Source organism: Dromaius novaehollandiae, chromosome 2 (genome assembly GCF_036370855.1).
Source record: "Dromaius novaehollandiae isolate bDroNov1 chromosome 2, bDroNov1.hap1, whole genome shotgun sequence".
In the NCBI taxonomy this organism is placed as follows: domain Eukaryota; kingdom Metazoa; phylum Chordata; class Aves; order Casuariiformes; family Dromaiidae; genus Dromaius; species Dromaius novaehollandiae.
Genome location: NC_088099.1, coordinates 114,594,663 through 114,610,824, shown reverse-complemented (window position 1 = coordinate 114,610,824; position 16,162 = coordinate 114,594,663). Strand labels below are relative to the sequence as shown.

The 16,162-nt window shown below is 42.1% G+C and overlaps 1 protein-coding gene across 1 annotated transcript in view; it reads right to left on the bottom strand.

Annotated features, from left to right (window-relative positions):
• APCDD1 (APC down-regulated 1) overlaps positions 1-15,667 on the bottom strand; it is a 34,318-nt gene extending 18,651 nt beyond the window's left edge. Inside the window, exons 1-3 of the mRNA XM_064507199.1 lie at positions 15,155-15,667; positions 5,559-5,742; positions 3,679-4,210 (exon numbers count right to left, since the gene is read on the bottom strand). Of these exons, the coding sequence (XP_064363269.1) occupies positions 3,679-4,210; positions 5,559-5,742; positions 15,155-15,212 (774 nt within the window). The 5' untranslated portion in view covers positions 15,213-15,667. The remainder of the gene's footprint in view (positions 1-3,678; positions 4,211-5,558; positions 5,743-15,154) is intronic.
• Between the last annotated feature and the right edge of the window lie 495 nt (positions 15,668-16,162).

The following is a 16,162-nucleotide window of genomic DNA, read 5'->3' as shown; positions in this document are numbered from 1 at the left end:
CAGGAACTTCCACATATTTTACAAGAGGAATTTGTTTAAGGTATGCTCTTATCTACGTGAATTTGTAAAGCCTTAAGAGATGACATACTAGATATTTTTAAAAGCTCCCTGGTTTTATACGAACATTTGTGTTAAGATATGGTAATTTGTGAATTTATTCAGGTTTGTAGCTCAGCATAAAGCTGTCTGGTTTTTGGACAGCCCTTTTGATTTACCATCCTGTGGTAAAATCACTGCAGGAATTTGGAAAAGGTCCAATTCTATTTGTTTAAAGTCCTGATCATGTGGCTTTGGCATTCCTAACATATTCAGCAATCGTTTGCTTTTAATTATCATTCAATTCAACCACATAAGTAATGAACGTGGCTACCACATCCAACTTGCAGACTATGTAAACTCTTGAGCTGGGTTGAACTTTCTTCTATATAGAGGCTTAACTATAAATTTAACTCAGAATGTGAATCCTCTTATTTTAGGCAGGTCTTTATAAGTATAAAATAAAAATAAATAAAAAGGAAATGAAACAAGCCTTAAATGAAAGATTCCACACAATACACCTGATTCACTTCAGAAGCAATTTCCTGGCCTTCCCAACCTCGTGGTCTGACTGTAGAAACCTTAAAAAAACAAGTTGATTTAACATTTCTATTTATTCATGGTGTTCAATTTCCAGAGGAGTCTGTGACTTGTAGTTTTAAACTCAATTTAGCATTTAAACTCATTTTCAGCTGGGTCCCAGTGGAGCAGCAATTAGAAAAGGAAAGGAGTTCAAAGAAGAAGGGTTATAACCTTTCAGTGGTATGTTTGCCTGGGCTTAAAAAAAAATGCATCTCTGTTACTATTCTTCCTACATTCAGCAAACAGTAAATCACACAATTGAGTTAAGAATCTGTTGGTACAGAGAACTTCATGCTTAGGTACAAATCGAAACCCAGAAGTCCTACATGGCTGCTAATGCAAAAGTTCATTTTTGGGAGTACTGTTATTTGTATTATGATGAAAGCCTAAAATCAGCAGGTCTAGCTTCTCTTGAGAAAAAAGAAGTCTCACATTAAATCTGAACAACATGAATCAACCAAAAAATACAAAGAAAATCTTTTCTGTTGCACATTTAAGAGTTAAGTCTACTCATCTTTTGCAGTTGAAGACTTCAGCTGAGACTGGTGTCCCAATAACCCAGACACTGTGTATATACTTGCATAAATTCTGGGAATCAAATAGGCCACGCAGACAAAGGTTGGAGGAGAAACTGAGTTGAATTAACTTGCCAGAAGTCATAATTGGCCAAACGGGGAGCAGAGCTGTAGCCTTCAACTTGGGACCTCTGGCCTCATCTATTAAACTACAGTGGTTTCATCGCAGAGAACTGAAATGTGTATGTATTTTGGCAGACTCTGAGTTAGCTTGTGCCTCCTATAGTAATACCACTCTCTGTAGCTAGCAGTACTCTTATGAATGGCATTCCAATGTCATCAATTGAGCCTCAAGATTCAGCCTTTGCCAAGATCTGGCTACCAAAATCTTATTTGGAAGCACTGTACTGCATAAATACCAATGGATAACTTGTTGGCTTGTTTGCTTTTCCTCTCCCGCAGTTCTTGTAAACATATAATATGGAAGTCTCCTCAGGGATCCACACTGTAAGCTTTCACTGATTGCAGTGTACGTGTATCCAAAAATAGGATCTGCCTATCAAAACATGCGGGACTGTGGGCTAAATGCATACATGATGAGTCAGGATCCCTCCATGGTGGTACAACTCACAGACTGAGGTTACTGTTGTCCTCCCATACACATGTGATCCACTCATTTCAAAATGGATCATATCATGCCTGAGAGAATGGGCTCTGTGAATGCAAATGAGAGTTTCAGTACTCTCAGATATCTGTAAAGTATTTCAGTTTATTTATTTAACCCAGCTCAAGAAAGAAACTTCTTATGCAAGATACAGTCCTTTTATTTGAGCACTGTATTTTTGAGGCAAGCTGTCCAATGATGCTAGAGTAGCTTCTGAGACAGGTAGGGAAACAGTGACTAGTGCATCCCCAAATTACAGCAGATCTAGACAAAAGTTTTATTTCTATAAAGCCAGTTGACAGTAAACTTATCCATTCTGACTCTAATGAAATTGGAAATGTAGGCTATGTCATCTATCCATAATAAGTTAAATAGATTTGACCAGAGAGTCCTGAAAAAAATCAGCTGGTTTTACTGAATCAAGAGTTTTGTCTTCGTTTCATTTGGTCAGGAAAAGACCTACTATATCTGCTAGTATAGGTATAACATATACTAGGTGTCAGATAATTTGTCTCTAAACAGCTCTTTCAAGAAAGACGTTTACGGAAGAATCCTCACTCCCAAATTTGCAAAGAGAAACTAGATATGTTTGTCTGAATTAACTAAAGAAAAGAAAAAGTTAATACTGCTGTATCCAACATTTTGATGAGGAACACGCTGTGGTTCATCTGCTGCTGCTAAAACTCTCCATTTTGAGAAGACATATGCTTAAATTTGTCCCTAGTCACTTGAAGTGACAGCGGGGTTTGTATAGGGACACAGCTGACTGTGGATTGAAATCACCCCTAGGCCAGACTATTAAAATGATTTAAGGGAGATCATGTCGAGTTCTGAACTATTGGAATTTGATGTTCACAGGAGGCAGACACAACATAGGGCAGATAGAATGGTTTTGAATGAAAGCCAACGCCAGGGCATTCTCATCAAAATTGCTACTTCCCCTATTGTGTGTCCTGCTATTGCTGATATGCTGTAGCCGATTTTTGAATTGGTCAAAATGAGATGATTAAAAATGGTGATAACCCATTAGCTGGAAGTGATCTTACAGCAGTATCTAGCTGGAATATATTGATAACAACTGCAGTCTGCAATGTGGTTCCAATTGCTACAATCCTTTGAAATGTCACCAGAAAAGATGTATAGACAGACCTCCTGCTATGGGCCATCAATGTCTACTCTTCCTGTTTGATTTTTATTTAACTTACTGTGGGTTGATAAGTGTCTGGTGAAGCTGAGGGCACTTTGAGGCCCCTTTGAAAACTGAATTATCAAATAGAATTAAAGTCCCATTCAAAGTTCACCTGTTTTTCAGTTCATTAATGTGTGTGTCTGCTCCCAAATCCATGACCTGCACAGTCCATCAAGTTTTTTTATCCTTCATGCTATCTCTTTCAAGTCTCTACCTTCCGATTTCCTCTGTCCCTCTTCACGTTATGGATCACCCAGCTTCCACATGTTGATACAATTCGATTTCCGTTCTCCCTGAGACTCCTGCAGCTGTTTCTCTTGCCCTTTCCCAGTCCTGTATCAAACTTTCTTCTCTGCTGCTAACCTACAATCTTAGTCCCAACCAACAATTCCCATCTCTGCATTCAAGTGTTTGATTCCACCTTCAGTCTCAAGGTGGCCTTTTTGACCTGAGTTCACTAGACTACTGACCACACATTTGATACAACCTCAGAAACCACAGAATAATTACTATTCCCATGAAATATGTTCAGTCATTTTTTTTAATTGACTGCATCATCTATAAGGCACTAGTCTCTTATTTTAGAATCACATCTACATTTTAGATTACACTAGTATACCGATTTAGAAGAGCTGAATAATGTGTTTTTGTCACTATTATCTTAAAATGTGTGCATATATACACATACATACCTTGGCATTTTGAAGAGGAGGCTGGTAACTAGAAGGTCGATAGTACCTCCTCTGAGTAGCATCAGTGTGAATGTCTCCAAGAAATAGCTCCTCCACAAGGTGATCTAAATTGTGATGCAGATACTGTTTCTCCACGCGGATCAGCTGGAGTTCATGCATGGCAAAATTCAGAGCTTTGGTGCATTCACAACCATTCTCTTCTCTCAACAAATCATAGCTCACATCCTGCTCCCATGGACTATCTTCTGGTATAAATCCAGGACACGTATGGTTCACCAAATCACTTAATTTTTTGGCTACTGCTTCATTGTGGCATATGATTTGTACGCTGCGTAGCTGATAATCAGCTTCAGTACCCCCTCGGATGATCCAGGATGCTTGGCGGAGACGAATTTTGCCACGTATAACTAATGTATAGATGGGATTTGTGCAGCGATTGCCACCATAATAAAACTGATAGGCCTTAAATGTATTATTGTGGTAGAATCTGTAAGATCTTGTGATGAACTCTGGGCCTGCTCTAACTTCACAGCTGTGGGAAGATGAAGTGATGGAAACAAAATTTTAGCAAGGTGGCGTATCATGAACACTACAGGTAACGAGACCGAGCAACACTGCATAGATCCACAGAGATACTTGGGTGCCAATGTCCCTTTGGCATGAATTGGAGTAAACAAGAACTAGGCATCTTTCTCCTGCCAATTTGCCAACAATTTCCTCTGCTGTTATGCACTTCATTACATATTGCTTCATGGTGATGATATCTACCTGAGGGCCTTATCTTTGTAGGTTTTAAATATTTTGAGTCATATCCTCAAAGTTGTTTTTCCTTTTTCTAAGGATCAACATGTGACTCAATTCTTCTTTGAAAAAAGTAGCAGCTTATTAAACACATATATTCTTCCCTTTTGCATGGTGGATTTAGTGAAAGGACTGATCAGAAAGTGAAATGCCAGATGTCCACAAGATAGCATAAGTAACTGGCTTCTACAGCTGCTGTACAAGCTTTTCAGTGGCACACTGCCAACTCTGGTCTGCAGAGGTCCATGAGGATCTCATCCTCAGCTTTTCCACTTACGCTGTCAACAGGGATGACAGTTAATGCAAACTTCCTAACTGGCTTGAATTTGGACCTGTTAATATTTCATTTTGTTAATCAAGAGGTGTTTTTCCCCCCTTCCTGATGGCGTAAATGGCAATTAAATTTCAACTTCCGTAGAAATTCAAACTTTCTTTTGTATCTTCAAACTTTTCCCTCTTTGTCATCCACACTGCTTAACATAAATACACTTAACTTTCTGTTAAATAACCCCAGATTTCCCTAAGAGTCACTTCAAATAAATGGATGAATATTGCTTTCTGAGACACAGAAAACAAAACAGGTCCCTCTGAATTAAAAGTTGTCATGTATAGAGAGGAACAGAACTGGTCAAAAACCACTTTTTAATTTCTTTTGCTAATAAAACTTGTGTTAGACATGATCTAAAAGCAAGGATCTATTCAAATGGAACTAATGCACATAGTCAAAGATAGTACAAAGTAATGGTGGAACAAGCATCCATTTTGGCAACCTGATGGTCTCTCTCCTATTCATAGAGATTTGAACATATTTCACAGCATGCTCTTTAAAATCCAGACTACAAATTGATTCATCAAGAAGGCTTTACAGCATGCAATTCTGATGTAATAAAGCAGCTCCTTCTTTTGTTTTTACGTAAACATACTGTACATAAAGCATCTGGGATTTGGAGATTCACTGTATTAAAAAAAATATTCCCCTGCTGCTTAGAGTGGGAATATTCATTGTTCCCTTTCTGCCAGTTTCCCTTTTTCTCTTTCACATATATTTTTTTCCAGCATCTTATTTTAGCTTTCCTTACCCAGTAGAGACCCAGTGTCCCTCAATATTGGGAGGCATTTGCACAGTGATCCGGGCTCCATTGTGAAGGTGTTTCAGCATATGGTGACACTGTGACTCCTTGAAAGCCCTCCATGCACTCTTCTCCAAGGACCGAGGGTGGGACCTGCTGTCCGAGTGAAGAAGAGCAGAACCTTCTCCCAGCCCTGAGATAGAAAAGTGTAAATTATCAGGAGACCATCATGAGAATGACTTCAACATTATAAAGGAGACTGTGAGCATCTTGTGTGGAATGATACTTGTTCACAGTATTGTGTGTCCAGGAAAACACTGTTTACATTTGTTGTCTCATCTGAAAAAGAAAACAAAATTATGGGAAGCTCTTCCTCTCTGTCAGCCCGTTAACAATCCACTGAGTAGATTTGCTTTATGTAATATACTGGGGAAAGGACTTGAACCCACTGCTGTATATAAACCCCCTGGAAATATGGCTCTGGATTTGAATTTTACAGACACCTCTTTAATCTCTGGTCAGGACAATCAAAAACCTGGACCTCGCAGCTTTTAGAAAGCTGCATCCAGATCCAGACACAAACTTTGCGGTTTCAGTCCACCTCTAATTTGAACGCTTCTATAATAAACTTCCAATTAAAGGCTACTCTTTAAAGCCAAGGGAAAACAGATATTAAAAGCACAGCCTCTGCACACAGGAAGCCTCTGTGATGATTGAGGTGGTCAATTAAAGGCAGATTCTGCTATTTTTATTTTAAAGGGGAAAAGGAATTTCAAAAGCTAATTTTATCTCCAACACACAGTAATTTTGGTTTCTAGTAATGTATACATACAAAACCCACCAGCAATCTTTCTACACATTATTAATTGAACAAAATGAATGCGTAGCTTCAGAAAGAATGCATTTTTACTCTTTTAGGCACTGTACACTGTTAGATACGTCAGGAAAACATGGATCAAAAGAAAAACACACATCTAGAGATTAAGAGGTGAAAAACATGAACCTTTAAGCGGCTGGAAACTGTACTACTTTGCTGAAAGGAATTTAAGAACCACTGGACTAGAAAAAGAATATGGGATGGGGTGGAGGGGCTGGTTGTGTGCCCTAGATAACTAGGATAACTTAGAACAAGTCTTGGTAACACACGCTTCCAGGAACACGGTTTAGGATTCATGCCTGCCTTTTCTCTGTCGTCTTGGCTGATTCAGTTCAGAAACTGGGTTGTTTTGGATCAGCAGTGTGTGGTATAAACTCTCCTCACACACCATATGCAATGCTGAAGCACCTAATCGATTTCTACATTTTATTCCCCAGGCCAGACACCTAAAATTTAGGCACTAAGTGCAGCCTCTAAATTTGAGGATTGCAATTCAAGGTAGTCCTATGGCTGTGGCCCAGTTTAACGACGTGCAGTACTACTACATAACGTAAAAAGAAAATCAGCATCATTCATTTTCAGATAGACACTGTTTCAAACCACTGCTATTTCCTACTGCAAAAAGAAAACAGTGTCAATGATTCATTATGTTAACTAGGTCTTAGATCCTCAGGAAGAAACCTGCGTAACACTTGGGGAAAAAGGCATTGCTAAAAATATAAATACATGTCAACAAAGAGAAAGGTATTCACCGTTTTTAAATAGCAATTCCTAAACTAAACAAAAATAAGGACTTATCAGCAAGAACACTATAAATATTTGAATGTAAACAGTATTTATCAGTGAATGATCTTAAGAGTTTACTCATATTAATGAATACGACCTCACAAAGTCTTTAGTGGAAAATTTGGTGGCTTTGCTACAGGTTACAAATAATTCTTCAATCTTAATGAGGACAATGTGGCCTCACACTCTAAAGAGTAATAAATACTAGAGGTGCTTTGATATTTGAGCATGCCATCTAAGTTGCCCTTAAAGTAGCTGGATTTTCAGAGGGTCTATATTTCTCCCTTTCTGAAAGTCAGTCTTCTTAGACATTTCTACATTGCTTAGCAGAATCATTTAGGTCAGCACCAACCAACTCTGTTCTGAAGCCAGAAACAGTGTAGCCATGCCAGGGTAATACTCTGTTGAGCTAACTTGATCTTTTGAGAGGCAGGATTTATCAGGCAGGTCCAGTGCTTCAGGTACCTGGCTGTTCAGCTTCCTGGCCGCAAGCCACTATCTCTGCACAGCTCTGTGCTGTGCCTTGTCTGCAGCCCAGCTCACCTGCAACATTACTTGACACTCTTGAAAACTCAGGCATATCAGGTTTATCTGAAACCTTGTGGGTATGGGGCTGATGTCACAGGCCTTCACACTGCCAGAAGAACAATTTCAGGCAGATATAGGTGAATTTACCGGTATATTTATTTTTGTCACTATGAAATATAGCTAGTGATTGAGACTTTGTCTGCTAAATCCCTTCTCCGTCTCTAAATCTCCACACATTCGAAAAGGCCACATTACTTCAGCACATCAATCTGAAATGGAGTGAGTTGTCCCACCCGTGGGCTCAGAACCTCTATGTGTCAAAGCAACACCTCCTGCAAGGTACCTGACAGAGCCTATAGCCATCAGTACCAACTCGTTCAGCAGAAACTGAGCGGTCAAGATTTCTCCTGCAAACAAATTATCTCACACTGAAAAAGTCTTTGATAATTTACACTTCTGCCTGGAGTTGTTAGGTGTTTAAAATCTGCCATCAAGAGAATGTTTTGAAATGGTTCAAGTGACTATTTCCAAGACATATTTATTATACCATTTGCTTTTATGCATCCTAGCTCATGGCATATGATTCATGAATACAGATGCATTTACAAAATGAATGATTTATTCATTTAAACATACATGAGCATTTAACTTCTCCAAGCAAGAATCCTTTTGCAGGAAGATACTGTCCTGTATGTGCATGTATCAAAGGAGAATATGCAATAGCTACACTGAACATTTCCAATTATTCCTCAGAGGAAATAAAGACTGGGGCTTAGAAAAGGAGTCAAACTTCATGTGAATGTCTTTGACACTGCTTAAAAACAAGCTGGGTCCCAGCTCTCCCTCACAATTGTATGTAGTTCTGCCTGCAGCTTACAAACAACAAACTGGAACCAGGGGATGGAAGGGAGATTCGCATCTTTAGCCACAGAGATCCATACATCAGGGGAGAGAATTTGTATGGGCTTGTCTTCATCAAAATGTGACAAATGAGGGCAGGAACATGTTTAGGTAATCAAGACAGTCATGAGAACATAACGAAGGCTCAGATACAGAAGAAGACATGTAGCAAACACATACATGCTAGGCAACACCACGTAACTTGAATGTGAACATGAATTATGGAAAAAGACTAAAGGGCAGTGACAGGACCCTTACATTGCTTGCTACATTTTACAATGTGTGTGTTGCTGTGGCAAGGAAATACTTAATTTAGCACAGCCTCCTTCCTCACAGAATAATCATTTCAATACTTGTGTATTTACGTACCTATGCCTGTATATACGACTATCACACGCAGGTGCTGTAACTTCTCTTTGTACCAGCTAAAGATCAAATCGAGAGACTGGTAATACACTTTCCACACAGTGCATCAGATTGAACACTGTATTCTTATGCTTTTCCACAGAACAGGTAATCTGAAACAGTACAGCATCCCCCTGCTTCATCTTTGGCAGTGCACAATGAAGTTTTCTGCAAAACTGGAGTCTGACACAGCCTGTGGCACTGATTTTAAAAGATCCATTTGGTGATGTTAAATGGGACATTGTTGGAAGGCGGAAGGTTAGAACTGCTTTCATGAAACTGGGAAGAGAATTTCAAGATTACTTAAACATCCACTTCTAAGCCTAGACACAGTTGCAACATACTTGGAGTCCCTTCTTCCATTCAAAGAGATCCAGCTGTGCTATTCTCTACACCACAGACAAATGGTAGGTTTCTGTATATCTGTGACAAACTATGTTTCCGTATAGCCGTGTCAAACTCGAGTTCCAGTTTGCTTTTAAATTTTTGTGTGTTAAGAAGGAATCTCACATATTTATTAAAAAAAAATCCACCATGCTATCATTCAGAAGCATGAAGGACCTCAAAAAAAAGAACACTCTTTGCATGAGACTGACAGCAATAAGGCTGTGAAGCCTCCAGTTGGCTTTCACTTCAGCTACACCATGACCACAGGTCACAAGATTGTATCGCCCACCCCACAGTCACTGTTTACTAAAAGGAGCAAGTCCAAAAGGAAAATGAGAATTCCAGAATTCATCACAAATGCCAGCTAGAAAAACAAAACACAAGCATTTTTTGATGAGTTGCTACCAAACTTCTTTTTTTTATAATCAACCCCTTAAAGCATAGACCACAACACAGCTTTATCATCAAACTTTGAATGGAAAATAGTATAAGAGATACTACAGTTCCATGTTCTAGCTGGGAATCCCCTCTCAGGCCATAACAAATCACACTTTACAGGGGCAGATGCAGCAACATCCATGTGAATGGGAAAGCAGAAGTCCGCACAGCTGAAATTGCAGTAAGACAAAGATACGAGCATACACTGCACCAGATGCCGATCACAGAGGGGACTTCAGGCTTTTAGGTTCATCCACAAACCTGTATCTGATGTGGGAACAACCATTCTAGTTAAAAATATTTTTGAGGGAAGATAGGTTACTTTCAAGTTCTTCAAAGAGTTCTGCAAATAGCTGAGAGTAAAATATGAATCTTAAAAGTGCAATCTGTTGGCAGCCAGCTACCAGAATGTGTTTTAAAAGCTGCTATGGGAAAGTTCTCCATCAACTTTTGTGCAAAAAATTGTTAGCTACTATAAGAAATGTTTCAGTTTTCTGCAAAATAGTATGCAAACAATGTACTATTGCAACACGGCTAATGATAAGTAGAGTTGTGCTTGAACACAAATTCTAATCTTTTAATTCATATCTAAACACCCTTGCCAAATTCTGCTCTCAGCTACACCAGATTGCAAAAGTATAACACAAATCAGCTTATATCTTAAACTGCTCAGATTTAATCAGTTTAATTAACACCTTTACCAAAATCTAAACCATGGCTTCAAACATGTCCAAATCTGGTGCTTCAAAACACAGACTCAAAGCTACCAGAAGTTCAAGAGGTTCACCTTGTGATACATGACACAAGAGATTTTAAATGAAAGTAGGATTCAAAAATGGATTTAGATTGGTATTGCTCACTAGAGAGAATTTTTTCTTTCACTTACAGCAATGTAAATCCAGAAGAGTTCCATTTTGTTACAAATAAAACAATCTCAAGTGATAGTACAAATTCAAAATATTTGATCGCTTCATCACTGATAGAAAACTTTTTAACATTCATGCTTTATTTCTGTAGCAAACACTTTTCAAGTTAGAACTTGCTTGAAACTTTAAAAACTTTACAACAGATAAAGAGTAATTGTCTGGATTAAGTTTATAGCTTTCCTTATCTAGTCACCTGCCCTGCACAATTAAATAAATACACATTTGGATTATACTCTTTCTTCATGTGGGAAAGTGTTAGCTAATGCCTATGACAGGCTTTCAGCTACAGTGCAGACTTTTGTAATTACAATGGAGAATATAATGTCCTGTTACCAAGCTGTTGTGTATGTTTACCAGTGTTTTCCCTGCACTATTACCACTTAAAACTTCAAAGAGCAATCACAGGATTGGGACCTAAATTAGATACTACAAACAAAAGTGTTGGGAAAGGAAAGCTGAATTTGATGGTCATAAAAGCAGATAGGACAATACTTTTCTTTCACATACATCTATTGCCTTTCTTGTGTATACAGAATTTTCAGGTATAGCTTTCAAAGACACTTTAATGGAGGGAAATAAGTATTTCAGAGTTTTGAAGATCTTGAAGAGAGATAGAGTATCTTTCGATGGCACAGTTCAAAAGAAATTCTGTCAAGCTGGCCCAAAACTTAGATCCTATGTTATTCTATAGTCCAGTTCTTACTCAATGACTGTATTGCAACAGATCAGAGAATCAAGCATCAAGCAGTCATATAGCCAATGAACTCTGCTAAGTTTAAGTACGGCCCTTCATTTGGATCACTGCTGCTACTTATACAAGATAAAACACTGTACTGTCTGGAGTATGTGCTTTTTATGAATCTAGAAAGGGTTAAAGTCCGCTTTCATTCAGGGCAGTGGAAACGCTGCCCCTGACATCAGCGGGTGCAGCATCGGGCCGTAAGTGCAATTCAATATCTACAGTAGTTTGGGCTTGCCCTGTTTGAAGCAAACATCTGTTGTCTATCACAGACATCTGCAGTATTCTGCATTACAGACTACAGACCTCTGCTCCATACTCTATACAAAATATGGGTCCAGTATTTATTCAGGTGAAGCTCCCTTTAGTGCCTACTGGACTTTTGTCTGAGTAAAGACAATGCTAAACAAGCTCATTAAGTATAATCCTACCCTCTGCCAGCCCTATTCAAAACATCGTGTAAATAAGAAAATACTAACCTTGCCTTGAACAGCTGAACATATTTTCCTAAAGCATTGTTTATACTAGTTTTCTACTTCTTTGTCTATTAGCCTGTCTCCTACAGATATGCTATAGAGTGCAATCAAGCCCTGTGTCTATAGCATACTATCAAGCACTGTGTCTATACTACAGAGTCCACAATCAAGCCACCGAGATGAGTGAAATTGAATTTACACTGGTGAAATTGAGAATAAAATTAAGTCCTTTATCTACCTCTCTTTCCCCGCCAGCTCTAGGATTCTTACAGTAAGCAGTGTGTCTTTCTCTCTTTCTTCTTTGTGGTCTTCCAGATTTCCAAATTAAATATTTTACTGAAGGAACAAATGTCTCACATGCCTCCAGCATGCAGTGCAACACTTGTTCCTCTTTATGGATATGGATATTTATATATTCTTACACATTTCTATTTTCATAAACAGATTTTGAAATAAAACACTTCTATCTAACTAATTAAAGCAATATTGTCAGAGGACTTTTAAAAGTATAAACAGTCCTGCTCTGAAAACCCTGGAAGTCCTTTCTTCATCTTTATTAGTACTGAACATTTCCATGATGTTATCAATAAATTGTTTTATTTAAAGTTTCTAATTCACTATTCTAACAGTAACATAATCAGAAATACTCTAAAGTTTCTTCTTAGCATCTGTACTTGTAAGAAAAGTTTATATAAGAAGTTAGCCAAATTTGTTTTGAATCCGCTTGAATGTAGTTCTTATTAATCAGGTTTTCTGGAGCTGAATGATCTTAGCATTTGATATCCGAAACTTCTGTGGCTTTTTGTCTAAGCAAAGAAAACAGTGATAATGGACAACTTCCAGCTGCAAATCTCTTTTGACATTCTACAGGTTTTATTTTGACTAACGAATACAAGTTTTTCCAAATTTTAATTCAGTTATATTCAAGTAGGCATTTCTTAATGCAATAAAAGCGTAAGTATCAGTCTTATACGGCATTTTAACTTGCATCAAAAAAGCTTTAAGCCCTACACACACACATACACCCCCACTCACTCACCCTCACTTACTCTTAACTCTTGAATTGCCAAGTGCAATGCAAACGTTTAAGAAAACATCACATGACGTAAAGAGGCTTAACACTGTTCCCCTGAGATTGCTGGTTATTCTTATGTACAACCGAAGCTAGCTGCTGACCGAAAGATGTTTCCATATGATACTGAGGCATAAAGAGAAAAGCTCTAGGGCAAGTTAAAACTAACAGGGTAAATACATTTAGACTCGCTACATTTCAGTGCATAATATGCCACTGATGTCATTTTCAAGCTCTTAAGAGAGCAAGAGTTTCCCCACATTTGAAGCTCAGATCCAAACTGTACACTTACTGAAGGTGTGTATGGGTATATACCAGATGTTGAGTTACATCTTTCTAAAAGAACTTAGGTATATGTTACCTGGTGAAATGTAACTGCAGATGGGGGGAAAAAAAAAAAAAAAGATGATTTTCTTACTTCATCTTCTTCTGGCAGCTGCTGTTTTGATCTGATCACTGGCCTTGATTTGTTTCCCATTCCAGCCAGGCTTTAGAGCTGCTCTGTAATTCCAAGCAGATGAGCCTCGCAGTCCAACCCTGTAATTATACCTTCTCTCTTTACCCTTTAACTTCAAACCTTCCATTTTGACTTTTACATCTCAGATCACAGAGTTTTAAAGAACACCTTTAGCATCCAGGAGGTCTGGCTCAACTAAACAGGTTTATACACTCCCTGTATTTCATAGCTGAGCTGTGAGAGGGGTGTGAAAACCCCTCCTGAGGAACAAGGTCTCTTGCTCTTTCTCTCTCTCTCTCAAAACAAAATACACGATCAGAAGCCCATGCTCTTTATTATTTATTGAATACCGTCTGTGTGCTTAGCACTTGTACAAACACAGAGAGAGACAATCCCTGCTCCACAAAATCAGTCCCAGGAATAGCTTTAAAATCCTTAGCCCTGCTCACAAATCTCACGTTGAATCCACATAGGTTACCTGTCTTAGAATGGTTAAAATAAAGTCCTCATTTTACGAGTAAGCTTGAGGTCCTAAGAAATTTTGCTGAAGAAGGCTGGATGCTACAAAGTACTTCAGAATGAGGAAACACTCTTTAAAACGATGCTGTGATTTAGTAGGTTGACTCACTCTTTCGGAACAAAATCTCACCCAGATTTTCAGATCTGGCTGCCAAATGTTAGACATACCTAAGCATCTAATTAAATAGGCTCCCTTTCAGAAGTTTCTCCTAAAGAACAGGGGAATTCTGGAAAAATGGGTAATCTGTTTAGATGCCTAAATGCAGATTTACAAGCAGAACTTAGCAAATCCCAGTTTAAATAAGTTGGCTTTTCTCACTCAAATTCTGCCTACTGTGCAGTTCCACATAAAATTTCAAGCCACTGCTAAGCTGAGACAGGGTCAACGCAGAACTGTGCCTGCTAACACCCAGAGTATCTGCGCTCTACATCGAAGTGTTTTCAGCTGGGTACGAAACCCCGTGCTGGCCAGCTCTGCACAGCGAACACCTCCAAGCCAGAAACCTCTCCGCAGTCTGTGGGTGAAACGCTGGTCCTGCAGGACGCCTCGGCCGCGCTCCTCTGGGCTTCGCGAGGGCCAGACCTTGGCCCAGGGGTGCGCGAGGCGCCTCTGCGACGTGACCGCCACGAACGTCCCAGCGCAAAACTTTCTGCGTGACTTTACCTGTCACAGCTTGCTGCTGCTCTGCGCCGTGTCCGAGCGCCTCACTGGGAAGTACAATTAACACGGAGGTCGCTTTGCCTCAGCCAAAACGAGAAACCTCCACGGCCGGGACCAAACGCCCGCTTGCAGGGCGAGCGCAGCGCCCACCCGTGACACCCTCCTCCCGCGACCGTGTGAGAGAAAAAGCAAAGTGTCTTCTTGCAGCCCCTGAAAGTTTCCCGAGCGTAGCACGGGTCACGCAGCGCACCGCCACCCCCGACCGCTCACCCAAAGCCTCCAGGCTCCGGGCCGGGCTCGAAACGCGCCGCCGGGCCGGGCCGGACCGCGCCGGGCGGCTCGCGGGCTCCCCCCCTCCCCCCGCGCCGGCGGCGGTTGGGCCGCGTAACGGCCGTGGCGGGCGCGAGAAGGCAGCGCCGGGCTCCGGCACTCACCGTGCAGCAGCAGGGCTGGGAACAGGTACCGGAGCAGGCTGCAGTACGGGGAGGACATCTCCGCGCCGCGCCGAGCCCCTCCGCGTCCGTCGGGGAGGCGCCCCCCGCTCAGGGCGCTCGGCGCCCCGCAGCCTGCGCTCCCTCCCCGCGGGCGGCGGCGGCGGCGGGCGGCGGCGGCGGCGCGGCCGCCACCAACATGAAACGCGAGCGGGCGGCGCCTCTGCTTCCCGGCGGCCGCGGGCTCCCGCCGCGCCGCCCGCACCTCAGCGCCGCCGCGGGCACGCCATGGCCCTGCGCTAGGGAGCAGGCGGCTGGCGGGGAGGGAGCGCGGCCGGCCCCCGCCGCGGCACCGTGCGGGGCCGGGTGCTGCCGCCCGGGCGCAGGGCGCCGTCTCCACGGCCGCCTCGGCCGCGCCTGCTCGGTGCCCGGCCGCGCCGCTCGGGCTCCCCGCTCTGCCGCCGCGTCCCCTGCCGTCTCCTCAGAGCGCGGCAGCGACTCCGCTTCATATTTCCCCTTCCCGCAGGAGGAGGAGGGGTCAGGGAGGTGGGGACTCCTGCGCCGCCGACCCTCCGCCGGCCGGGCGTGGGGGGGGCGCGACGGGGCGCCGCCCATGGGCCCCCGGGGCTGCCCGCGGCTCGGCTGGCGGCCGCCGCGAGCCCTTCGCGCCCGAGGCCCGGCGTGCCCAGACCCTCGGGCCTCCTGGCCCCCCCAGAGGCGCCGCCGGGGCCGGGCCGGGCCGGGCCGGGGGTGCTGGTGGGGCCCCCGCGGGGGGCAGCGCCCTGTCTCCCCTCAGCGTGGGGCCGGGGCGCAGGTGGCCGGGCACCTTCGGTACGGGCTCGCTTGCTGTCGCGGGCAGCTTTGTAGCTGTCAGATCGTCTGGCAGAAACGCGTTGACGGTGCAGGGCAGGAGGAAGAGAGGAAAAGTGTGTGGGAATACCTATTAGTTATTCCTCAGCTGACGAGGAAAAAAAATCAAACCGCTGGCAAATAATTGGACACCTGCGCTCA